At 37.6% G+C, this 26,817-nt stretch overlaps 4 protein-coding genes and 1 non-coding gene across 5 annotated transcripts; all 5 read left to right on the top strand.

The window, feature by feature from the left end:
• Positions 1–269: 269 nt before the first annotated feature.
• On the top strand, positions 270–1,869 carry mrps17 (mitochondrial ribosomal protein S17). Its single transcript, XM_014977074.2, has 3 exons — positions 270–380; positions 681–817; positions 1,289–1,869. Exons 2-3 carry the CDS (start codon positions 695–697, stop codon positions 1,604–1,606), a joined length of 441 nt encoding a protein of 146 aa, XP_014832560.1. The 5' UTR covers positions 270–380; positions 681–694; the 3' UTR covers positions 1,607–1,869.
• A 948-nt stretch (positions 1,870–2,817) lies between these two features.
• On the top strand, positions 2,818–10,613 carry LOC106910427 (nipsnap homolog 2). The gene is made up of 10 exons (XM_014977054.2): positions 2,818–2,993; positions 4,127–4,236; positions 4,339–4,384; positions 4,461–4,555; positions 6,327–6,397; positions 7,558–7,698; positions 7,797–7,828; positions 8,380–8,474; positions 8,648–8,731; positions 9,647–10,613. The coding sequence occupies exons 1-10, from the start codon at positions 2,902–2,904 to the stop codon at positions 9,709–9,711; spliced, it is 831 nt and encodes a 276-aa protein (XP_014832540.1). The 5' UTR covers positions 2,818–2,901; the 3' UTR covers positions 9,712–10,613.
• A 558-nt stretch (positions 10,614–11,171) lies between these two features.
• Positions 11,172–20,874, top strand: cct6a (chaperonin containing TCP1, subunit 6A (zeta 1)). The gene is made up of 13 exons (XM_014977042.2): positions 11,172–11,418; positions 11,998–12,061; positions 12,858–12,992; positions 15,078–15,251; positions 16,355–16,458; positions 16,533–16,803; positions 17,719–17,801; positions 18,405–18,501; positions 18,578–18,725; positions 19,873–20,006; positions 20,180–20,282; positions 20,391–20,463; positions 20,539–20,874. The coding sequence occupies exons 1-13, from the start codon at positions 11,282–11,284 to the stop codon at positions 20,609–20,611; spliced, it is 1,596 nt and encodes a 531-aa protein (XP_014832528.1). The 5' UTR covers positions 11,172–11,281; the 3' UTR covers positions 20,612–20,874.
• LOC148155463 (small nucleolar RNA SNORA22) lies at positions 12,590–12,726 on the top strand. Its single transcript, XR_015765350.1, has one exon. It is a non-coding gene; the product is annotated as a small nucleolar RNA SNORA22 (small nucleolar RNA).
• Positions 20,875–22,296: 1,422 nt separating the features above from the next.
• On the top strand, positions 22,297–25,723 carry sumf2 (sulfatase modifying factor 2). Its single transcript, XM_014977101.2, has 9 exons — positions 22,297–22,504; positions 22,584–22,731; positions 22,825–22,939; positions 23,564–23,608; positions 23,678–23,828; positions 24,158–24,213; positions 24,687–24,771; positions 24,881–25,022; positions 25,377–25,723. The coding sequence occupies exons 1-9, from the start codon at positions 22,405–22,407 to the stop codon at positions 25,462–25,464; spliced, it is 930 nt and encodes a 309-aa protein (XP_014832587.2). The 5' UTR covers positions 22,297–22,404; the 3' UTR covers positions 25,465–25,723.
• Positions 25,724–26,817: the final 1,094 nt, after the last annotated feature.

The following is a 26,817-nucleotide window of genomic DNA, read 5'->3' as shown; positions in this document are numbered from 1 at the left end:
AATTGTTTTGATTCAAGACTATTTAAAAATTCAAAGTAGATATTTCAAGAAACTCATGGAGAACCAGTAATACAGACTAATAATTAATTATTGCATTACCATATTAATATTTTAAAAGCAGGAAAGTGCCACGAAGTTTTAAATATACACAGTTGTTTCGTAAAAGATGCACTTCAGGATTCATACAGTTTAAATTTACCGAAGAAGAACGTCAATAGGCTGTTTTACTGCTGCACGCCGCCTTCCTATCCAGCAGGTGGCGGTAGTGCACAAAACCGTCATTTATTAAACAAAGAAGTGAATCGACATTAGAAGCATGGAGACTCGCTGCAACTGAGGGATTCTTGACCTTTCCAACTTAATACTTTAATCTGGTTTCAGTGAGTTCATTTTTTTGTTCATTTTAGTCTTATCAAAGTCCTGTTTTTTTCCCCCCATTGACTCTTGAAGAATGAACGTATCTGGGATGCTAAAGCTAATATTAAGCTAAGACGGATTCCCTTTTAGGTTATTGTTGATTATGTGACAGATTTATGTAAGTCTGTACAGTAGGACGACCGTAAATATTTAATATTTAGGGGGTTCCTTCACAAACTCAAAGTGTCTTTGAATCTGTTTTCACGCCCTTCATGTCTTATTTATTTTATACAATTTTCATTTGTTTTTCTTTCCGGGGTCAGGAAAGCTGAGCAGAATGTCGGGGAGAAAGATTATGGTCCATGCCACATGGGCCATCGGTAAAGTAATCGGGACCAAGATGCAGAAAACTGCTAAAGTGAGAGTGACACGACTGGTGCTGGACCCCAATCTGCTGAAGGTGAATCTGCAGCTAATAGTCTGTGGATGATTCATGTGTGAGAAACAAGAACTTTAAATCTAAAACATGTTAATTAAATCAGCATACAAATAGTGTTAGATCTTGAGTGTTGGATGTATAATTTGTCAATTACATGTGTTCTCTATTGCATTTCACTTCTGTTCGGAGGAAGTAAACTGAACATGAATCTGTATTGTAGTTATATTGGCCAGAAACGTATTTATTTACATCTGGACTGATGAGGTTTTTCTTTGCAATCTTACCTGCCAATTTCAGTTTTGGTGGTTGATGGTTAAATATAACTTTCTTTTAAGTTTTTAATTGCAAAGTAATGTCATTTCATTGAACTCCTTTGCAACTAAAATCTACATATTGAATATATAGTACTTCATAAATTTCTCTAAACAGAATATGTGTGTATCTTTATGCATTTAAAGTTAACTAGTTGCAATTTTTTTGCTTCCTTTATAGTACTACAACAAGAGGAAGACCTACTTTGTCCATGATGCTTTGGAGCAGTGCACTGTGGGAGATATCGTCCTCATCAAGGCTCTGTCTGTGACAAGATCCAAACATGTCAAGCATGAACTTTCTGAGATTGTTTACAAAGTGGGCCGGGTGGTGGATCCGCTGACGGGAAAAAGTGTCGCAGGAACAGAGTTTGTGGAGCCTCTCTCTGACCTGGTTCTAGAAGAGAATATTTCTCTGTCGGATAAACTCAAAGAGCTGAACATCTCAGCTGCCTCTTCTGCAGCTGATTCTCCATCTGTACAAACTCCTACTTCATGATAGAAAACTGTTTTCTTCCAAGCCACTCTGTAATGTTTTTGTTTCAAGAGTTAATATTAATAAAAATATAAGTATGTAAACATTATGGGTTCAACAGAAGCATAACTCTAATATTACTTTCAAGAATATAAATTGGATTATTTTGCAATGAAATGAAAATGGGAACACATTCATGCTTTGTGATGCCCTCTGGGTTTTAGTACTTACAAGCCTTAAATGTGCCAAGATTTTAAATAAAACAACATTTGAACTAAAGGCAAAAATGCCTCTTTGGATTGAAAAGGTTGTAGATCTATGTTTTCTAAAGCACTGGTTCTCAAAACTTCCAGTTTTCAACTTAAAATATCAGTAACTCTTTGCTGTACTGTGGCAACACAATTAGCATCAGCAGCAAATATATTGACCAATATGTGGTTTTTATCTATTGAAATCCCTTTTTTTTTTTTATCTTTTACACTATAAAATGAATGTGCTTTTTAATGTTTATTTTTGGTATTAATGACTTCTCAAGAGGATATCAAGACCTTTCACATTTTTGTAATGTCAATTTGTGCTGAAAACTTTTGTGTGGCTGATTCATATAAAATATGCACAATAATGTGAATGCATATATTATTGCACTGCAAAAACACAAAATTCTATCAAGTATTTTTGTGTAGTTTCTCATGCAATTATCTTAGTAAGACTTAAAATAAGACAAAAAATAACTTACAAGTAACTTGAGCAATATAGGACCTTGTTTTGAGTCAATTATTAATATTGATGAAAAAGTATATGTTTCATTTGCAGATAAATTTATAACAAGACATTTTTCCCCTGTAATAGTGAAATAATCTGCCAATTGAACTAGTTCTTTTCCCGTTAATATTAAGGAATTATTTACTTAAAACAAGCTCATATTTCTTGCTGAAAAGTTACTTATAAGTCAGTGCACTTGAAATAAGACAAAATAAGATATTTGCTCTAGAATCTAGACAAAAATTACTTGGCAAGTTTTTGCAGTGTTTTTATACGTAAGATTTCCAGATGAACGTTTTGGAAATTAAACAAAAATAAAAAATAGATCAAAGCATAAGTCGATAGAAAAGCGATATGAGGAGATAAAACTTGCACTTTGTCATCCATGAACAGAATGATTGTACCGTTTAGCAGCTGTAAACATGTGATTCCTGTGTTTGTGTTTGTAAATCTCGTTTATCATCCTCCACGTTGTTCTCAAGCGTTACGTCGCCCAGTCAGCTGCCCAGTAAACAGCCCGGACTGCAGCCTCCGACTCTAACTGCCTTCAGGGAAACATGGCGAGCAGAGTCCTTCAAAGAGTGGCCACCGGCCTTCACTGGAGGAGAGCCGGACTTCAAGCGAACGTCCCGGCAGCCATCACCGCCAGGTCAGAGTTGGGCAGATGCTACCTGCTGATTCAGAGAGGTTTCTTCAAAAAGTTAGCTTGGTTTCAGGAAAAGTTTACACTAATGACAAACTCTGGGATGCTAGGTGGCTAAGCTAACGTAGGGACGTTGGTGCCAACGCAACGTAGCTAGCATTAGCCGCTTAGCTTTAGCGCTAAACTTGCTAACTTTCTGCTAATTATGACCCCGATGAAAAGTGAAAAGTTCGGAACATGGTGCCGTTTGTAATTACTTCTCCGAACATGGAGCTGTATTTTATAGTTGATAACACAAAAGAAAGTTAGAAGTGAGGCTGTCACTCCCAAAGTGATTTAACTTCAAGGTCAAAACAGTGAGAGTGCAGAGCTTTACAATGCTTTCCTCTCTTTAAAAATTTATTTCTGGTTGATTTGTTCATGAATATTTACAATAATTTAAATGTTGATGGTCTTTGAAGAAATAACATCAAAGGATATCAGTACAAAGGTGGTTGTTGGTGATATTTGTATTTAATTTAGGACTTAAAATCCACAAACCTTAGTTTTCTAATAAAACTCATTGCATTGACTAACAGTTGCTGCAGGAATAAAGTTGTACACTGTGAGCGGTTGGATTTAAAATATGCATACAAATTAGTATTTATTTTTTTTCACGTTGCCAGCTTGTCATGTCACTTTATTTAGTTTTAAATATTGACATGTCAGATCATGTTGAGCTGTAATCCTGAAGCCATAATCAGCTAATAAAACTTTGCATTCTTTTCCTTAAGATAATGGTTTTATCTGACATTTAAAATTAAACAAAAACTATTAACATTTGTGATTGTTACATGTTTAACGTTAAAAAAAAAAGTCCAAAGGATGTAAATACTTTTTAAGGCGTTGCATTTAATCAATTCTTAGCTTATAATAGTGAAACATGCACAGAATATAATCTGAACTCAATGAAAGATTGAAATACTCTTAATCTATATTATTAAAATTAGTTGGATGCTTAGATTGAAGTATTAGAGGATAAAAACAGCAAGTCTATTTATGACTTTCAAGGGTCTTAGAGCTGTTTGGTTGTTAAGCTGATTTTTTAATACTGTGCAGCAGAAAAATGCTTAATTTTATTTATTTATTTTTCTGTGCAGGGGTTTCTCAGGACTTAAATCTCTTTTTGTGAGAAAAGTTGACCCCAGAAAAGATGCCCACTCTCATCTACTATCCAAGAAAGAAGACAACAATCTCTACAAAATACAATGTACGTACCATGGCATTATTTCATGAAATGTAAAGTTTTCATGTTGTCATTTTCACTATTTGTCCACTTATCAATTTATTTATTTTTTTTCCCCCTCAAAAGTTCATAACGTTAAACCAGAGTGCCTTGATGCTTACAATGAACTTTGGTAAGAAAAATTTAATCTCTCTCTTTTAATCTCAGGTTTAGTACATTCCTGCACATATCTGTGTTTTTGTCCCCAGTGAAGAAGTATTACCCTCCATCCATGCTGACCCTGAATACCCCTGTGAGCTGGTGGGCACCTGGAACACCTGGTACGGAGAGCAGGATCAGGCAGGTAAGAGGATGCAGCATCTCACACAGTTAATCAGGCCTCTACTTTCATTTACTCAGCTGTCTAGATTAACTGTTTTTCAATTAGAAAGCCCTGTGAAAGTAAAACAATAAAGGTAAAGTTGATTAGTAATGAATCTACACTAATTTCTTACAAAAATTAATGTTTAACTTTTAAGTTGTCTGGGTATTATTAAACATTTGAGGTCTTGAAAAGCTGAGTTAGCTGCATAATACATCAGCCTTGTTGAAATCATGTGAGACATTTTTGACATTTTTGTAAATTTGAGTTTTGTACATCGATTGCTTTCATAACAAGCCGTTGATAAAACATTGAATTATGAGCCAGTGTTTACATTTCAGTTAATAGTTTGGTTATGATTATCAACAGTTCAGCCAACAAGATAAAAACTGTACAGGAGACGTGAGGGATTGTCATCACAAATCCTCAGTTTGTTTCTTATATGTAAAAATAACAAAAACAAGTATGTCTACTGGAGTAAATGTTTTTTGAATAATGTTTTTTCTAGCACAAGAATCAGGCAAATTTAGCGTATCTTATGTTATTTAAAAACTAAATGCATTCTGAAGGTCTAAAAATATATATTTTTATTTTTATAGTTTTCAGGTGTTGAATCAAAGTGCCTCGCAATAGCATTCAAATCCCTTGAATATTTACATATTTTTGTCACATTACTACCACAAACTTTAAGTATTTTGGGAGGATTTTAAATGACAAGCAAAGAAAAATGGAGTGAAATGTTGTGTTCACACTGAATGTGTTTCACACGTCAAAAACGCTTCAAGTTGGACGTGTTTTCACTTTGCAGTCAGACGCATCAAAATCTCTGTAGGCAGCGATAAGAGGAAACTCCTTGGCATGCGTGTCCTTCAAACTCTTCCACCGTCTCCTTCATGTTTGGTCTAAATAAATACGTTTATTTAACGTGACTCAGCGTTTTTGCTGGACAGATTTGTATAGCTCAAATCTGGGGAAATATTTTCAAATAGTAAAAGGTATAATTTACTCGACATTCCAACTTTCTCGCTGATCCTTTTCCAAATGAGGTCCTTTCTATTCCTGTCTCTGTAGTCGTAACTTGATTGATCGTAGATTATAGGACGAGAACAAACAGCGACAATTAGTTTATCCTCCATTATTTTAGTTTTTCTGAGATTATGATTGAAAATGTGCCACTACGTGCTGGTTGATGTTCCGCGATAGTTCAGATTTTCCAACTCCAGCTTTGGACACGTCGAACACTCAGGGGAAAAGGAGTGAAAATGTCGTTTGTAATGTGACAAACAGAATAAGTTGAAAATACTTTTGATAGTTGCGGAGTTTCTCTCCTCCGACACAAACCAGCAGAGTCACAGCTCATATTTTAGTCAACAAACAGCTATGTCTGTCCTGCTGTTTTCCTGGCTCTTGTCCATTTTGTCCTGTGATTATATTTTATTCCTCCTGAACTTTAGTCCGACTCTGTGATGTGAACAGAAGTGTAAAGGATGCAGAAGTTAAACATAAACCACATGTGAACATTAAAGTCCCTTAATGGGGAAAAATAAAGAGGAATAGCAACGACCTTTGGGTTTTTTATGCTTAGCATTTATCTGCATTGTGGTTGTTTTAAATCTGAAGCTGTTGATTTTACAGCTTTATTTTTAAGGATCTGTGTTAATGAGGTGCAACTAGAACTGACTGCAGTTTGGCCCGGAGGAAAACATTTTCCAGAGCTGCATTATTTCTGGCTCTTCTGCTCCTTCTATTCTAGTTCACCTTTGGAGATATCGGGGAGGATACCCGGCTCTCACCGAAGTCATGAACAAACTCAGGCAGAATAAGGTAACAGGGATTAGTTCAGCTCTCTGTACGCTGCTGACCTGAAGGCCATAAAAACAGCCACAGACCAGGTCTTAGTGTCTCTGTGGGTCTCCCACTGTTTCCTGTTTAGCTAAATAAAAAGGATATTTACAGAGTTAGAGAATCAGCCGTATGCTGAATGTTTGGTAAGTATAACATAAAGTCAGTTTCTGTGTTATTCATGTTGCTTTTGGTTACTCTCCAAAAATAGAAACATAGGTATAAAAGTATGAAGACCTTTAATATAAGAACTAGGGGTGCACCAATAAGTCGGCCATGATGTCCTTCATTTTGGGAGATTGGTGATCAGGTCTAAAAATGAACCACTGTCCTCTCCTGCTCTTCTGTGTTAAAGGTTTGACTTTACAGGTCACGTCAGCACATTTGTAATTAACAATAATCACCTCACTGTTGCCAACTTCGCAACTTTCTTGCTATATTTAGTGACATTTCAGAACAAAAGAACCAGAATCGGCCAAAATCAGAATCAGCAGATCAGGCTTTTTAAAGATTAGTAATGGGCGATCGGCCAGAAAACTGCAATTGGTGCACCACTACTTATTACTGAAAATAAGTTTATTAAATTGAACCCAAGAGGAACTGAAAACGAGATGCTTTTCTTTTAATACAGCAAACATGAAAAATCTACTACAGCGTGTTAGATCCACTGTAGAAAAACAAAAATGTAGTACATTTCAATTTCTGCCAAAAGTTCTGAAATTTTGAGAGTAATCAACATTTCAACCAAAGGTCAGCCAAAATCAGATTTGACCCACGAAGCTTTTTAAAGATCGGTAATCGACCAAAAAACTGCAATCAGTGCACCACCAATAGGAACATTTAGGAATATAATTTATTAGTGATTTTTGTTGAATTGTAATATAATTACTGTTGCTGTTTTTTTTTTTTGTTTACTTAAAACATGAGAATTTTTTTTTCTGAACTGATTTTAAATAAATTGTCCACACATTTTCTAAAATAGATTATTTATGATTTTAAATAATGAATGTAACCTGGGTCGGGCTGAAAATCTCCATCCACTTAAGCAGTCAGAAGTCAGTTTAGTGGACTTTGTTTTGATCATTTCAGATGCTCAGCTGGGGGTTTACTGAGTGACAGTTTTGTCTTTATTTTGGCTGTAGGGGTTTATGAACTACAGGGATGAGAGAGGAAAGATGCTGCTGTCTCGTAGGAATCAGCTGCTGCTGGAGTTCAGCTTCTGGAACGAACCCGTCCCTCGTCCAGGACCAAACATCTATGAACTCCGGTCATACCAGCTCAGAGTAAGACTCTGTCTTCACCTTCGTTCAGCTTTAAAGATTGATTTCAACCAGAGTGAATGTCTAAATAAATGCTGTCCATTTTCATGCTGTAATTCCAGCCAGGGACAATGATTGAGTGGGGAAATTATTGGTAAGAAAATCTTTGTTCATTTTTACTGCACAAATAATAAGTAACAGACACAACAGATCAGGAAAATTAGGAGAGACAAGTATTCATTTTAAATATTGTTTTAACTTGATCCTTTTTTTGAGAATTTTTGAGTTATTTTGATTATTTGCTAAACATTTGATTAGGGATGCACAATATATCGGCACCAACATCGGTATCGGCCGACGGTAATTTTTAACATTGATATCGGTCCTATTAATAACCAAAGGTATTGAAATACCGATATTACCGATATCAACATATGATTGATATCGGTAAATATCAATTATATATCAGAAATATTAACATTGGATATTGATATCAGCCCAAATTTTCAAATCAGTGCATCTCTACATTAGATAGAATAAATATTTCCTTTTTTAATGAATGATTATAATTTAATCATTGAGGCATTTGTTTTTCAGTGAAAATCAAGGAAGAATACTGGAAGGACTTAATCCTCAAACTGCAAATATTTAGTTGACAGTACTGAGTTGCACGGCGCTGTGTTTACGTTTTTTGATGCTGTGCAGGGCTCGGGCGATTGAGATTCGCCAGCAGAACCAGGAGGCCGTGGGAGGCTTTTTCTCACAGATCGGAAGTCTTTACCAAGTTCATCACTTATGGGGTGAGAAGAGTTTCTTGCTATTATAAATATGGTTAAAATCTTTTTCTTTTCACCAAGAACCTGTGATTTTAAGGAATAAACACAATGTGTTATATAATTGAGAACTTCAGTTTTAAACTTAATGAATGTTTTCTCAGAATGAATAGTTTTTGTTTTGTTTTTTTATCGACTAGCTTACAAAGATCTTCAGACCAGAGATGCAATTAGAAATGCAGCTTGGCACCGGGACGGTTGGGATGAAGTCGTTTATTACACAGGTAAGCTTGAATTGGTGTCCAAACATTATTCTAAGTATTGTTAATGTTGTGATTAAATTAAAAGTACATTATTTTCTGTAATTATATGTCTTTTAAGACAGATTGAACAAAGCCCGCAACCTTATAGATCAGTTTTTCAGACAGAGGACCACTTACCCCTTTTTAACAAACACTCACAGACCACCTAACTTAAAATTGCCACCGGAACAAAACGTCGTAATAGACGGCATTTTTTGTAAAAGTAACTGGCCACAATAGAACCATGAACATGTCAACTCCGGGGCGTTTTGAGTTATTTACAGATTCTGAAAGTGTGGATTATAAAAAATGATAGAAAACACGTGGAAATCAAAAAATTTACTTTACTAATAACATTTTAGGTCTGTTTGTAATAAAAGAAAAATTAGACTTGAGTTGGGTTGGCAAAAACAAACATTTTCTTTCAGCCAATAGATAGCCCAACATCGTTTTATTTTAGGTGTTAAAATGTAGTTAGCCACCGCCATATCGCATTCAGAACAGCCGGAGACTGAGATCTGTATGCCGGTGGCATGCTATGATGTATCGTAAAAATGTAAAAAAAAAAAAAAAAAAAAGTTCAGCTGCAACTCACCCTGAGAAATTTTCCACCGCTGTTTTTAGGGGGTTTCTTTTTAGTGGCCGGTTTTAAGCCAAGTATCCATTATTACTTTATAAACACAATGCTTTGATTAGCTAACTGTAGCGTCGCACTTTGAGCTAACGTAACGGAAAATAAACGTTACGTTACTGCATGCAGTACCTCGCGGACCGCTAGAGGGCGCCCACGGACCACAGTTTGAGAAAGACTGATACATCTGTATATTGTTGATCAAGAATGGATAGGTTATTGATTTATTAGCCAAATGAAATCTAAATCTTTTTTTCTCCTTACAGTCCCTCTTATTCAGCACATGGAGTCCAGAATAATGATTCCCATGAAGACTTCGCCCCTGAAGTAACCGTAGACTGAAGCCGTCAGCACTACATCCACTCAGACCCATGAAGTGCAACCAACCACCAGAATGTACACTGCCAGGAAATTCAACACAACCTAGTTATGATTTTCCTAGTTTTGTTTTGTTTTTCTGTTTCTTAAATTTCTCTACTTTTTCTTTTTTTGTTGTTGGTTTTAAGAATGTTGGGTCAAAACGATTATCTCCAGAACGTTACTAGATACTGTAATTATTGGGTTGTTAGAGTGTTACAGATCTGGAGTTTATCATGAAATACAAGATGAAAATTAAACGATAAAAGGATTGGTTAGCTTTAGGGACAACTCAAAATTATTAAGCCTTAAATTTTACATGTGGTAGTCATTTCATTAAGAGAAATGGGGTTCTTCAGATTATCCTCCCTTTTCTTAGCAAAAGTCTTATGTTTACAAAGCCTCTGACAGATTGTGAAAAGATTTGGGTCAGAATTATTAAAGTATTCATGATGCTAAAAATATATGAAGATTGTTCACAATGTCGCCAAAAACAACTTTTCTTTCCTCCTTTGCCGAACTGATCGCACTTCCAGGTTCTTCAGCATCGACACTCCTGGCTACATGAATGGTTATTTAAATGTTTTCTAGTTGAGCAGAGCCAATGACTTTTTGCAGAAGAAGCTACTGTACACTGACTGGTTTGGGTTTAAACCAATACAACAGATTAATATCATCAGGGTGACTGTGTGCTCTAACTGAGATTAATTTTTAAGCAATGCCACCATGTTGTTGGTTGGGGTTTATTAAATAAGCTGTGTCTGTAAACAACTTCGGTCTTTAAAATCACTGTGGAGCCTCAGAGTGGAAAATATAAAATGCAGTGATTTAAGAAGATTAGTTGTACATATTGAATTAAATTTCTGATAAATAGAAGACCTTTTTTTGCTCTTGTTTATTTTTTAAACACAATAGTACATAAAATCTGACATAATACATATTTTTTAATGTTCTTGATGCTGATTGCTCCTAAAGGTCAGATGTGCCATTGTTTAACCAATCAGCAGGCTCCTTGGGTGTAACTTGAGGCGAGTTTAAAGGAGGTTGGAAATCTCAATATATAGTGAAATTGGAAATTAGGATTCAGTTAACTAAGCTAAACTTCCATTTACAATGCACACAATGAATTGAATTTTGATCAAATTAAATTAAATTTGATTAAAATAACCTTTCTTTCCACTATAATAAAATGTAAAAGCTACTTTTTTGTACAACAAAGAAGTAGCCTTTGTTGAGCTATAACATAGCACATAACACATACAAAAAAAAGAAGCAAAAATAGTTTCAGGATTTTGGCATAAATATCAAAGTTGAAAGGGTATAAATAATTTCTCACGAATCGCTATAAATACTTTTCCATATGAGACTTGTCAACCGTAATTCGAACGTCCTATGCTGCCGTCGGAACGTGAAGGCAGCACAGCAACACGTGTTGGAGCTTTCTGGAAGCAGACCCTCCTTTCTGTAGCTATCCGAGCCCGAGCAGTGCTAACTCCCTGCCGGCGAGACTTTTTAACTTTACTCGCTCGCTATACTGCCTCACCATGGCTGCCGTTAAAGCGCTGAACCCTAAAGCCGAGGTGGCCAGAGCGCAGGCCGCCCTGGCGGTTAACATCAGTGCCGCCCGGGGGCTTCAGGACGTGCTTAAGAGCAATCTGGGACCGAAGGGAACCATGAAAATGTGAGTGCCTCCGGGGCTCTTTGTGCGGTAGCTAACTAGCTAACATTTGTTAGCTACCGGTAAACTGCTTAGACATCAGTTTGTTTTTTCACGACTCTAATTAATAGGTCGACTGAAAGCCTCTACTGTCTTGTATAAAAAGTAACAAGCCACATTTACGTTATTTTAACCAAGGCCTCACTTGTGTATCCGGGTAACGGGTTTCCTACTGCACGTTGCCATGCCCAGTCATTATCCGCGCTGACACCGCTAAGCTAATGTTAGCATCAACCGGCTAGCTCTCCAGGCTGAGGCTAGCAGCTTAAATCGGTTGTTATAAAGTTTACTGGTGTTCATACAAGCGTCATTAGATTCCATTTAGCGCTTTGTTCTTTAATTACAAATTATCAAAAAAAAAAAATCCACCATATCATTGTGATTTCCGTTATTGACCCGACTGCATGTTTTTTTCTTTATGATTTATTTTAGACACGACTGCATAAAACAAAGTCTGTTTTTAAAAATAGTATCCAAACGCGGTGCGGGAGGTTGTAGTTATTCACCTTCTGTCATATTAAATATTTGTTTTGCTACTTGCAGGCTGGTATCTGGTGCAGGAGACATAAAGCTGACCAAAGACGGAAATGTCCTGCTACACGAGATGGTATGGAAGTAAATGCTTTTTATTCTGCGTGTCTAAACCTTCATCCACTTGGTGTTGATCAGTCAAGTTTATTTGTATTGCACATTTCAGCAGTTCAAACTGCTTTACATCATAAAAATACAAAGTTAACAATTGAGAAAACCAGTAAACATTAAGTGTCATAATTACATTTTCATGTGTATTAATATGGCTACTCTTAGTATAAACTGTTTCCTACAACTAAGGGGCCACTCCCGTTCTGCTTCTGTGTCCTACTTGAATCGATGCAATACTTTAAACAATTCAAATTCAGTACCTGTAGTTTACAGGATCAAATTAATGTTGTAAAACTACTAATTAAAATGCAACGGTATAAAGTTTCACATCTTTAAAAACAAATTTCATGAAGTTATTGACTTTTAGCTCTCATTAGGGATGATCAAGCTATGCTGCAGCTGTCGTTTTGGGTTAACTTCTTAATACAAGTCCTATTTCTAAATGAATATGAAGCACTTTGAGAAAAACCTGAAGGTTAATTGCATAAATAATGCGCACAGCGAACACCCAGGGATGCTACCGTGGCTCTCCCTGGTCTCCTGTGTCTGTGCTACAGTAACTCTGATTTGTACCTCTGCATCAGGAGAGTCTCCTTCTCTCCTGCATGTATTCAGCGAATCAGAATAATCTTTACCTCTGTAACTATTTCTAATTGAAAAGTCCAATTTGCAATTGTGCTATTTTATAATTTGGTGTTTGGCGTTTGTCAGCTGGCGTTAAGATAATTATTAGGATTGAAAAATGTTTTGTTTGTTTCAAGCAAATTCAACACCCAACAGCGTCACTAATTGCCAAAGTAGCCACGGCGCAGGATGACATCACAGGAGACGGCACCACCTCCAACGTCCTCATCATCGGTGAGCTGCTGAAGCAGGCTGACCTCTACGTCTCAGAGGTAAGAGTTCGATGGACGAGGAGACGATGTCCAAGTTCAAGACCCGCTGCACGTGATTGTTCACATCCGGAAATTTTGTGACTGCACAACGCTGGAGGGGAGAAAGATTATTCTTTTACATGCCATCCATAGATGCTCTGCTACGGTAGAACAATTCAGTTAGCGAAATCAAACCTGTAGATGTTGGTATTATTAATTTTAGGGCTGAAACGATTCCTCGAATGATTCGAGTACCTCGATTACTAAAATTTCTCGAGGAAAATTTACCTGCCTCGAAGCTTCGTTAATTTATGTTTTATTAGTTAGCGCACCGTGTTCCGGCCGGGACTTCATTTGCGTCGCGCGGAGCTCTCACTTCCGCCTCTGAGTTGTTGACAAAAGCTAAGTCTCAGCGGCATAAAGTCCAATCTTCAAGATCGGCCCGTGGGGATTTTATTGATTGATGATAATGCCCGACTTTTTATCGTTTTTGGGGAACCAATAAGCATCCTTAAAATGACTGGGGGAATGCCTGGAGTACGGCAGCATTTCTCCTCCGGGGCTGCTGGTTGAAAGCGAACGGCGGGAAGAGCGCTGAGGTGAGCGGATAGCCTGAACAGGTCGGGCGGCTGAGTAGCTGATGCTTACCGTGTAAATGTAGCTTTACCGACGAACCGCACAATAAATTTCATATCCCGGTCTGAAGAAACGGGTGGCGGAGCGCATCGTACATGGCTGGTAGATGAGTTTCTGAGTGTGACCAGTGAAGGTGTCGTAAATATCCCGTATTGCTTCCCCCGTGTTCGTCCCCCGGTCTAACGGTTCGTCAGTCCGCTGGTCTATTTCCTCCTTTCCACCCCATCTTACGTTCGTTCATTCGCCCTCTCCTCCCACTCCAGGCGGCATTTCCCGTATTTTCAAACCCAAAGCGTGACAGGTTAGGTGGCAAGGTGAGTTTAATTAATCTATTAAACTCACTGAAGATGAATACATAAACTAAAAGCTGGATTGTAGACATTTTTTATAAGCATATTTGTGAGCCTGCCTCTTTGTTATTAAATTCAATATAATTTCAGATTTTTCTATAACTTTTCTTCTGGTTAACTTAGAAAGTGAGCTATTATTGTTACAGGTCAGTTTTCTAAACTACAAAAAAGCAACTGTTAGGGATGCTCAAATATGAAAAATTGGACTGATATTGATATCTGATAGTAACACCGGTATTATGCCAGATTTACCAATATTTCATTTTATAATTTTTTTTTATCCGATTACTCGATTAATCGTAAGAATAATCGATAGATTACTCGATTACTAAAATATTCGTTTACAACAGCCCTAATTAATTTAGTGCAGTACTCCACAGCAAAGGTAAAAATAACAGAAAAACAGTTAAAGAACAACTCAAAACCACTTTATTTCTCACTTTCTGTGTCAGCTACGCTACACGCAGACTTGTTGCCATGACAACTGACAACAACGCCACTTTATATTTCAGGATTTGCCAGAAACAAACATTTCCCACACAAAGAACAGATAATTGTGCATCTGTTTTTTAGACTGAATGTTTATTTTGGAATTAATAAGTGATCACTGTGGTAAATTAGCTACTGATGCTATTAGCTAAGCTGTAGTTCATTAGCTAATTTAAAAACCTGCTGTACGATCTGTTAGAGTCGGTGTTTAGGTCGCCTTTTTTATTTTGTAACTGACCCAAACCACCGAGTTACATCTACATGTTAAGGTTTTCAAAGTCAAGCCAGCATAACTGAACTATTTTCCTCTCCTCTACGTTTTTCTTAAAACTTTTTCCTGGCCTTGTTATCTAGTTGTCATAGTGTTGACAATTAGCATCAAAGCACTGTGTCCCTTTTTGTTTTATATATCAGGCGTGTTTTATACGTTCGTGCGTTTATATTGATGACTTAACAGCTAACGCTAGTCATTGTTGGCTAGCAGCTTTTTGCCCTCCAGCAGGAAGATGGGGGCAGGATGTTTCATACATGGCGTCACACTGCACAGGATCTACGTTCTCTAAACCTTCCTAACTGTTGTCGGGTTTTAAATGAACACATTTCTTAACTCATTTTCGGTTTGGTTCTGCAGGGCCTTCATCCAAGAATAATCGCCGAAGGCTTCGAGGCAGCCAAAGAGAAAGCCCTGGCTGTTCTGGAGGAAGTGAAAGTGACTCGGGAAATGGACAGAGAAACGCTCATCAATGTCGCCCGGACTTCTCTGAGGACCAAGGTCCACACAGAACTGGCAGACCTGCTTACTGAGGTGAGGCATTTAGATCGACTGAACCAGTTTAATCTAAAAAACCTGGTGATTTTCTTTCCGTCTATGTTGGAAATCTGAGAAGCAGTTAAAATGTAAATCCTTCTGGTGTTGAGCAGGTTAAACAGTAACGATGAAATGTTAATTTTCTCCTGCTTCAGATGAGAATCTGCTGCTTAATTAGTGCAGGAAGAAGGAATGATGCAATAATAGATTTTTCTCTAATTTCTCATGTTGCTATTTGAGCTTTTACATTTCAGCCACTTGATCATGATTATGTTGTGCATTTGGAGCAGTTTAATGGCCTTCCAGTTGCCCAAATATGTGGAAAGCACCTGGAATATGAGTCCAGAGTCCTTTGTGACTCTGGATGTTCAAAAGTAAAAAAAAAAAAAAAAACAATAAAACTTTGCTACATGATAAACCTTCCTTTTATCAGTCAAAAACTGATATATAATTGTTCTGACAAAATCACATTTAACAATAAATCTATTAAATCTTAACTAAAAAGTAGAAATTTGTTGTTTTTCTATAGTTTAGTTAGTTTTAACTTTATTGTACGCAGTATAGTGAAAGAATAAACAAAGTTAAATACAAAGAAAATCAATTTAAAACAAAAGCAAACAAGAGGGGAAGTTGAGACAAAGTTTGTTTATATAGCACATTTACAACAGCCTCAGCTGCCCAAAGTGCTTCACAACAAACACAACATCACAGGTGTATAAATGATAAAATGGAAATATAAAATTAAGTTTATTAAAGTCAATAAGATAATTATAAAATTTCAGAAAAATCCAAAACAACTCAAGCTGCAGCGATTTCTACACATTCAAGTCTTAATGCAGCTTTGGTCCCCCTCATTTTATTTTTTTATATTTCACTGATTGTGTAACTGGCAAACTGAGTCTTCACTTTGTCACTGTTTCTACCCAGAAGAGTGTTGTAGTTTCCACAAAATGTTTGCATTGAGGTATGATTGGAAAAAGATCGATCAAAATGAAAACGTTAATCTCCAGCTTTAAGTTTGCTCCAAACTATTGATTCGCCTGATTAAACGTTAAAGTGAAGTTAAATATTTTAAGAAATGTTGATCTTTCTGTCCTCAGGCTGTGGTGGACGCCGTGCTCGCCATCTCCAAACCCAACGAACCCATCGACCTGTACATGGTGGAAATCATGGAGATGAAGCACAAGACTGAGAGCGACACACAGTCAGTTTCAACAGATCACAAAAACTTCTTTTTTATCTCTGAGAAATCTAAAACCCAGCCCCGTTTTTCTCCAGACTGATCAAAGGTTTGGTTCTGGATCACGGCGCCAGACATCCGGACATGAAGAAGAGGGTGGAGGACGCCTACGTTCTGACCTGCAACGTCTCTCTGGAGTACGAAAAGACGGAGGTCAACTCCGGCTTCTTCTACAAGAGCGCCGGGGAGCGGGAGAAGCTGGTGGCCGCAGAGAGGAAGTTCATCGAGGAGCGCGTGCAGAAGATCATCGCCCTGAAGAAGAAAGTCTGTCCCAGCGACGACAAGGGCTTCGTCGTCATCAACCAGAAGGTCGGCGAGTTTCAGCGCCGTTAAATCACCACAACATGGTGACGATGTTGGTCTGTTGATGTTTATCCACTTAGAGTCCAAACGTTTTGCAGCATTGACCAGAAAACCCAAAATCTGTCAAAGTAGAGCAATATTTATTGTAGATTAGGGTCACTGTAGATAGAAAGAAGTGAGTAAATTTCTGCTAAAATCTCAGAAATTTTGTGATTAATCTCAGAAATTTTTCAGAAAACTTGGAAATTTTAAATTCAGAAATTTCCATGTATTTTTTGTTTTGTATAAAATATCTAAAAATTGGCTCTTTTTTTTGTAGAAATTACTTTTTTTTTTTTCTTTTTTTTTTTACAATAGTCAAAAATTCAAACATTTAGTGATAAATTTCTGATAACTTTTTTTAAGAAAACTTGGATAGTTTTAGAAAATGTTTGACATATTTTTTGGTACAAAATATTTGCCAAATTTACAAAAACTGGTTTGTATTTTTTTTTCCTTTTTTGTACTTTGTCTTGTAAAAACATTTATATTAATATAAAAATTAGATTTTTTTTTTTCTTCCCTGGCAAATTAATGCCCTTGTTTTTTCTAGAAATTTTCTGAGATTACTCTCAAAACTTCTGAGTTTTTAGACAGAAATTTACTTTAATTTGTATCATCTTTGTGTTGCAGTTGGGGCCACAAACGGCCCCCGAGCCGCTCTTTGTCCCCCTGACTCGGTAGGATTAAACGCGCAGAGCGAACACCCAGGGACGCCAACGTGGCTCTGCCTGGTTTTTTGTTTCTGTGCCACAGTAACGCTTATCTCTGCATCAGAAGAGTCGCTCCTCTGCTGCTTATATTCAGCAGATCAGAACAGAACTAAATCATTAATTGGTTTAATTAACGATGGTAAACGGGCTCGTCTCTCCTCTTGCTCAGGGTATCGATCCGTTCTCCCTGGACGCTCTCGCCAAGGAGGGAATCGTCGCTCTGCGCAGAGCAAAGAGGAGGAACATGGAGAGGTAAGAGATTGGAAGAGGAATGCATTTATCATTTGCATTCCTCACAAGATAACTGTTGGCACTTTTACATGTTAAATTTATAAAGAAAAGCATTTTTTCCCCTGAAATAATTAGTGGTGATCACCTTCACTCTGTGCAGATTTGGGGTGTTTGAAGATCCCTAAATATTTTCCTGTTCTAATCACAAAACATCAAATCTTACATGTTACAGACTTCCTGGAAAACAGGAATTTTCCATTTATGAACAGCTGTGTGAGAAATAGAAAATTATCTTTCATCATGTAGATCATGAGTATTACTGGTTTTACTGAGTGAGAGCGTTTTTACGTGTCCACCATCTTAGATTTAAACTAACGGGAGAAAAATGCACCAATCTGATTTTCCACGAACTCTGTCCGTCTCACTTTAAGTCTAAGTATTATAAATTTTAAAATAAAGCTGAAGCAAGTTGCTTTTTTTATTTATCATTTGTTGAATTTACAGATAATGAAAACCCAAACCAGGTCACTGTTTTACACTCCAAACTTCAGAATATGAATTAAAGACAGCGATTTGAGTGTCATATTTGTATATTTAAAGTTTGATTGTGTTTTTATTTTTCAGGCTCACTCTCGCCTGCGGCGGCATCGCCATGAACTCGGTGGATGACCTCACGCCTGAGTGCTTGGGTCACGCTGGGCTGGTTTATGAACACACACTAGTGAGTACAACAGATTTATTTCTCGTTCAGTCTTTTTAGACAGATGTTTTACTATGTTCAATCTGTTTTTCTACAGGGGGAGGAGAAGTACACGTTCATTGAGAAGTGCGGGAATCCTCGCTCTGTCACGCTGCTGGTGAAGGGTCCGAACAAACACACCCTGACGCAGATCAAAGATGCCGTGAGGGACGGCCTGCGGGCCGTCAAGAATGCCATCGAAGACGGTAACAAACCAATAAGCATAGATAAAATATGTAGCTTTTAAATTTAGCTCTCCACTTGAAATATCTACAACAGGGGAGTCGAAACTTTTTGCAATTTTGGCCAAAATTGTAGATCCAAAAATGGCAACGGGCCCAAAAAGCCAACTTAAAATCAAATGAAGTAGATTACTGTAGATCCAAAACTTGAAATGGATTTTTACGACAGAATATTAGGGCTTTTGTAGATAGAAAAAAAGGAGTAAATTTCTGCCAGTAACTCAGAAACTTTGTGATTAATCTCAGTGGGTGATTTGAGATTAATCACCCACCAATTTCCAGGGTTTTTTTTTTTTTAAACTGGAAATTTTCTAGAAAATTTTCCAAAGAAAAATTTCAACCTTTTTCCAGAAAATGTCTGAGATTACTCTCAAAATTTGAGTTTTTTTGACAGAAATTTACTTCATTTTTTCATTTTTTCTGCAACAGTCATAATTTGCCGCAACAGATTTTGCACGTTTGCCATCTTAATAAATCGCATTCAGTTTTCAGTTTTTTTTTGTCTCAGTTGAATAAATTTATTTTCAGTAATTAGAGCAGGATTTCAGTCACTTTGTTTCAAAACGTTTGCTTTATTTATTCGAGTTTAAGAAAGAATAAAAGCTGGTTTGGGTGCATTAAAGTCTGGATGAACCTGGTTTTACCATTTGTTAAAACTTCGTTATAAGAACACGAGTACTTTGTGTTGTACTTTACATTTTCTTGTGTAATAAAGTTATTTTGGTAACAGTTTTTACTCTGATCATAAATTAAAAGTCTCATCTGCCTCTACGGGTCAAATTTGTAAATTGAATTGCAGTTTGTCGCCCCAGACTTACAGTTTGTCAGAAGTAGTTTTGGAGGCTCTTCAGTTTGCTAGTATTTGGAAAATTAATGTTTTAAAATACAAAGTGAACTGAATTTTGCACAGCGAACACCCAGGGACGTTACGGTGGCGCTTCCTGGTCTCCTCTGTCTGTGCCACAGAAACTCTGATCTTTTCCTCTGCATTAGGAGAGTTTTGTCTCTCCTACATGTATTCAGCTGATCAGAACAGATTCCTTGACTTTTATTATTTTTATAAACTCTGTAGGATGGAGGATTAATTTTAAATATCGCTTTGTGTGCTCAGGTTGCGTTGTGTCCGGCGCCGGGGCGTTTGAAGTCGCTGTGGCGGACGCTCTGGTGAAACACAAGCCCAATGTGAAAGGCCGAGCCCAGCTGGGGGTCCAGGCCTTTGCAGATGCTCTTCTCGTCATCCCCAAGGTGACCCCCGTTGACCTTTTCTCCTAAGATAAGATTGTTTATTTGTTCTGTGTGCACACTGATACACAGTGTTAATGTTTTAAGTGTTTACACTTAGCTGAGCTGCTTGTAGATTTTATTTTTTTAAGTTCATGGTGTATAAAGATTTGTTTTTTATTCTTTCTTGTTTGCAGGTTTTGGCTCAGAACTCGGGCTACGACCCTCAGGAGACTCTGCTGAAGCTGCAGACGGAGTACAAAGAGTCCGGTCAGCTGGTCGGAGTCGACCTCAGCACCGGTAATCATCGCATTGATTTATGTGCAGCTGTGCGCAGGATGATTTATGTGCAGCTGTGCGCAGGATGAAGCTCGTTCTGACCTGAAATCCTGTTTGTTTTGTTCTCAGGGGAGCCGATGGTGGCCGGGGAGGCTGGAGTTTGGGACAACTACAGTGTGAAGAAGCAGCTTCTCCATTCCTGGTGAGGATCCACTTCTAAGATGCCTCAGTCCTGACAGAGTTTCCTCCGTCTCTAACGCGTCTCTGTGTTTTACAGCACGGTGATCGCCAGCAACATCCTGCTGGTCGATGAGATCATGCGAGCCGGACTCTCTTCTCTGAAAGGTTAAGGAAGAGCGGCGGCGTTTGTCCTCCAGTGATAGTTGTTTACCTGACGGTTCAGTCTACGCCACCCAGCTCTCGGCACTCTGAAGCTCCCCAGTCAATGGCAAACCTGCAGCGGCCATCTTAGCATCAGAAATCATCGTTCACCTGCTCATGTTTTCATGATTTGTGCCCCTCTCTGGAACGATTGGTTTATTTATGCGATTTTTGTTAAAAGCACTGACCTGCAGTTCTGTTTCTACCCATTAAAAAAGTTCTTGGCTTGCAAGATTTGGTTGTTTCTTATTTCAAGAGAAATTGGATTTAAAAATTGACTCAGCTCCTTAGAAGGATAAAAATAAAACTTCAGAAGTCTGAGGTCTAACTGAACCAGGTCTTTGTGATTTGCTGTAGATAATTAGGGGATCCTGATGTCAGAGGTGTCCAAACTTTTTGTGAAGTCGACCAAAATTGTCAAGTCAAAATGGTCGGGTGCCTAAAAGCATAAAATGTTTTTTAAATCTGAAGAAATGTGAAACATTTTATTTTTTTGCTGAAAATTTAACTTGCTGTGCAATAATGAAAAAGAAAAGGTCGTTGGAGGGTTGTAGGAAATACACTCGCATGTTATTGTGGATCGAAGCACATAAGGTTCTGCAAATGGCCCTCAGGCCTCACTTAATTTTAACAACCTGCTAATACCAGATTTATCATTTCATGAGTTAGATTTTCACAAAAATAACTGCAATTTCTATTTCTACAAATCTGTTGGCAAAATGTAAAATATTTACAATCACATTTTAATTCAATTTAAGAATCCCCCTGAGTTCACACTTTGCATCTCTTAGTTTACAAATGAGCAAAATTACATAATTGTACAATGTCAACCAGTAGAAAGATATATCTTACCAGTTGTCTATAAATAAACTCCATGAGCAGCATGAAGAAAATATGGAGAACAAGATTGTTTTGTAAACTGTTTCTACAAAATTGAGGAATAGATGAGACAAAATGTGTAAAGCGATAATGTTTGGGATCGAATCCACATCAAAAGAGCGCCATGTTTTGCTTAGTGAAACATGGTGCTGATTGTTTCATACTGAGATTTAAAATAAAGTTTACAAATGTCTGTTTTGACAGAAATCTACAGCTGAAAATGAAAGAACATTTACAAAAGCAGAGTTCAGAGCTATCTGTCAGAATATCTGTGATAACAGAGACATAGATGTGAATATCTTGTGGTGTATAGTTTTTAAGGCAGAGTCATGGCATGTTGAGACTGTTGAATGCTGAGTATAAATTAAAGGGATCATTAAATAAATAATATTTTAAGGGTGTGGGACACTTATGCAACCAGATTATGTCACATTAGAGGTAGAGCAAGATTTTAAGTTGCTTCACATGATTCACCTTTTTGTCATAAACTGGTTATGTAATATTGGTGTATAGACTTTCATACATGGTATCAGTGTTAAATAAGTGTTTATGGTCCATATATCAGATTTGGAATAAGGTTAATAAAAGTATTTATAGACATTATCAATTATTTTTGTCGTATTATCCCTTTATATGCTTTTGTGCACTTTTACACATCTAACATTTTATTTTCCTAGACCTTTACTATAGTTAGTGAGATTCAAACCATCTGAAATTACTGTTTTTCGTTTTTCTTATCCTAAGCGGAACCTTTGAACACGGAACGTTTCTCACGTCGCACAGATTTTTTTGAGTCGCCAAAAAAAAAGGAACAATGCAACAAAATAAAATTTAAAAGCTTTTGGAAATTAACCCGTGTTTATTAGTTAAATGTTAAACTTTCATGTTAGTTTTTAAGTTTAGCCTCAGCTCGCGGACAGAAAGTGTAAAAATGGACGTTAGAACCGTTTTCTGGTTATTTGCTGTTTTACTACCAGAGTTCGGTAAGATCTAATTTTGCAAAATACATAAATGATAAATGATTAAACCTTTATCAGAATGGGACTGGTTTCCTTCTGACAGCCGCTGGGGAGATGGTGAACATCCCCGGAGGAAGGCTGGAGATGGGAACCAGAGCAGCGGACAGCAGGGACGGAGAGTCCCCGGTCAGGGCGGTGGAGGTGCTGCCGTTCAGAATAGACAAATATCCGGTCACTAATTCAATTTTCAGGTAGTATAGCAATAAACCAGACACTCACATGGACAATATATCTATTTAACGCAGTGCTAAGTTAGCTTTTTTGTTCTTCTTTGCTCTCAACAGAGACTTTGTGCGAGCAGAGAAGTATAAAACCGAGGCTGAGACATTTGGATGGAGTTTTGTGTTTCAGGACTTTGTTTCAGAAGAACTGAAGAGCAAAGTGACACAGAGGATAGAGGTGAGACTGGAAATATGACCAGAATGATACAACCAGCGACACAAAAGTTGAGGTTTGCAAACTTTACGACTTCCGTTGTTGTCTTTGGGGTGTCCAAAGTGAGGCCCGGGGGCCGTTTGGAGCTCTCTGAATGATTTTTTGTGGACCCTGCTGAAAATTAAGAGTGTCTCAATCAAAGAGCAGTACAGAGATGCACATTCCTAGGTATATTAATAATTTAAAATAAAACTTCACAAATAAACTTCTTGTTATATTTTAAATGTTTTATCTGCTCAGTAATAAACAAGATGGATCAGACCTTATTTAAGTTAAGATCATTGTTTAAGTTAAGAGTCCAAGCTCAGCAACAAGAACAGCATGGGAGTAACTACAACTTTTGTTGCTGCATTTATCAAACAAACAAAATACAATAAAGTAGCCAACATTGCTTTATTTTAAGATTTTTCCTATGAAAATATTTCCTTAAAGGATAAAAAAGTCGTGTCCATTTGCATTTGGCTTGCAGGCTGCATTCCAGAGTTGTGGTCTGGGGCCACACAGAATCATTCATTGGGCTACAAGTGGCCCCCGAACCACACTTTGGACACCCCAATTTTAAGTTATTTTCCTTTCTCTGCTATCTAGTCTGCCCCCTGGTGGCTGCCCATAGAACGAGCCTTTTGGAGACAGGTAAGTTTTACGGTTTTCTTTCCCGCTGAGCGCATTCCTCAAGCCTCGCTCCTCCTTGCCTCTGCTTAGCCTGCAGGGCCCAGTTCAGGTATTCTGGAGCGTTTGGACTTCCCGGTGGTTCATGTGAGCTGGAATGATGCGCGGGAGTTCTGCAAGTGGAAAGGCCACAGACTGCCCACAGAGGAGGAGTGGGAGTGGGCGGCTCGAGGAGGACTGCAGGGTAAACGGCACAGAATAATAGACCCACATTTGATTGGTTAATCTGCACAGCAAGTCAATAAATAAAACATTATCAGGAGTTTTATCACCATAAAAATTAAAGGTAACATCCAAATATAATGATTTAATGTTTAGTACACTAATCAGACATTTAAATCTATATTTATTAACAGTCTTTCTTAGATGGTGACATAAATAAATAATTTCTGTCAAGGAAGGCAGATACATCACACATAATAAGTAGTTTTTTTTAACAGAAGAAAACCATTTTTTTAATTTGATTTATTTTCTTGTTTCTTTTTCTTTTCTTCAATGATTTCTGTGATCCAGGTCGGACGTATCCGTGGGGAAACAAGTTCCAGCCTAACAGGACCAACCTGTGGCAGGTCAGATTGTTTTCATTTATTTTTTTAATATAATCATTCATGCTAACTTCTCTGCTATTTAATGTTAACGTCACAATAAATAAATTTCTTATTACAAATGAATAATTAATTGAAATGAATGCAAATCTTGTTTCAGAGATGCTCCCCCTCACTGTCGTTGGTATGAAGTTGTTAATCTGCCTCTTTTGCCTGTTATCCTTGTCTAAGCTGAATGGCTATTATAATTTTGTAATATAATTTTGTTTACAGAGATTTCATGTAAACAAAATTGTTGTTTTGTGTGTTTTATTTTGATATTTAAAATGTTTTCCGGTACCACTGTTAAATGTTTTTTATTTTTGAAATTGGTCTCAAAATGACAATTTTATCATTTATTGCAATAATTTCTGGGACAATTTCAGGAAAATGTGTTATGATTTCCATTATTGTCTCTTTAAGACAGAAAACAAACTGTGTCCTCCTGTGTGTTTCAGGGACAGTTTCCAGACGGAGACACTTCAGAGGACGGATATCACGGCATCTCGTCTGTCGCTGCTTTTCCTCCTCAGAACAGTTACGGTAATGGCGCCTTAGCTAACTTAAAATACAAAACCCAAAAGTATTTTTATAATTGCAGTCAAAAGGTAAGGTTAATAAGTGTTTAGTTTTGCGTTGGCTGCTCCTGCAGGACTGTACGACATGATGGGAAACACGTGGGAGTGGACGTCCACACGCTTCCCGGCAGCTCAGCCCACCTACGTTTTACGCGGCGCCTCTTGGATCGACACAGTGGACGGCTCGGCCAATCACAAGGCTCGGATCACAACCAGGTGAGTTGCTTTTATTTTTATTCAGTAACATGTTTTTTGAAGAAGACTGACATAACACCCGTCACAAACATGATGGAGGTTTTGTAAATGTTGTGCAATTCAGTAAATAATGTCACTTTTAATGCAAAGTTGACACTTTTGCATTAAAAATATCTGTATTTACCAAATGACACTTCACGAAAACAGTTGTAAACATCTATGAAGACTCCATGTTCATGACAGGTGTCATGTCAGTCTTATGCACATCCCTTCAACCCCTGAAGTGTTTTTGGGGGTCAGGAGTAAAACAGCTTTAACTGTGATGCATCAGGGCAGCTGTGAAGACAGACTGACGGTTCTGGTTGTGTGTTTCAGGATGGGTAACACCCCAGACTCCGCCTCCGACAACCTGAGCTTCAGGTGTGCAGCCAGTTTGGGACAGAAAGAGAAAGCTGAACTTTAGCAACAAACTGTTTATTGTTAATTATTTTTGATTTAAAGTAAATGGAAGGAAATGATTTAAATTCAGGGCTCTGACAGGGAGGAACTGGATTTCTTTTCACTGTTTTTGGAAGAAGTCCAGTTGTTTTGTGTCGACGCAGCGAGGGCCACCATGACTGGACCCCAGGAAGTCTGAACACTTGAGAAGCAACTCTGATCTCTCCTATGGAGAAACTTCTTTCTACACTCAAATTCAACAAATAAACACTTAAGAAATAAAACTCACTGCCTCTAATTAAGTTTGTTTGCAACATAGACACATCTTGTCTCCTGAGACAAAAACATTAATTAATTCACTGAACAACAGAAAGGGGACTCTTCCCTCTTCACGCTGAGATCTCTCTTTGTTGACTTATCTACGTGACAAGAGACCAAATCAGGGCTTTAGTTTAGTCACAGAAAACCCAAATCCCTCCGTTGGCTCTTTCTTCACTTTCTCATGTTAATTGATTCATTTTGAGAACTTTGGTCTTGGTTTAAGTACCAAGTCACTGTTTAAAGTCATTGTGGAGGGAAGTGTGATTTATTTTCCATTATATAAGACAAGCAGAATAAAAGATGGTTATGTAAACACCCGTTAATCCCAGAAAAGCAATCGTGGATATTTGCCAATCATGCCGCCGGTAAATGAAGCAGCCAGCATGTTGCATGTGAGCAGGGTGAGTCTGCACCTCCACAGTTCCTGTCTGAAACTCGTCTGCAGACTTTCTGCTAAATGGAGCCACGCACATTTATCTGCACGTGAAACCACCAGCCCTACATTCAAGTTTTCATGTACATTAGTGGGAATGCATGTGGAAGTCAAAGCCTGGTTTTAATGCAGAAAGTAAACGTTTATGATTTGATCTTTATCTTATAACATCTGTGGCTTCTCCGAAGCAAAATCCACTGACCTAATAACCCAAATAACTTGAGCCGTCTCATTAGTTTCCAAACACCAATTAATCAGTTGAACGTCAAGACAATTTGTGGTTTTATGTCCTAATCAGTTGCTAGGCAACCAGCTATTTCACCTCCGCCCAACTTCACGTTAAACTGATGAAAACCTGTTGAATCCTCGTTTCACTGCAGCGCTGGTTGAACCAGATATTTCATCTTTATGTCAGTGAAGTAGTTTTACATGTTGAGGTCGGGTGTCTCTCACACAGAGCAGAAATGTTTTGTTGTCTGTTTTGACACGGGGCAAATAAATACCCGAAGGAGAGGAGAATACAATGTTCTTCATCCGTATGAGTCACTGCTCCCAACGTTTGGCTGAGCTCATGGAAAGCATGCAGTGTTTGGTTTCTTTTATGGATGATTGAGACTTGCAGCT

Source organism: Poecilia mexicana, unplaced genomic scaffold (assembly GCF_051168715.1).
Source record: "Poecilia mexicana isolate PSO_F unplaced genomic scaffold, ASM5116871v1 scaffold_14, whole genome shotgun sequence".
In the NCBI taxonomy this organism is placed as follows: Eukaryota; Metazoa; Chordata; class Actinopteri; order Cyprinodontiformes; family Poeciliidae; genus Poecilia; species Poecilia mexicana.
The sequence above is the reverse complement of the archived record's forward strand: the minus strand, read 5'-3'. Positions and strand labels throughout refer to the sequence as shown.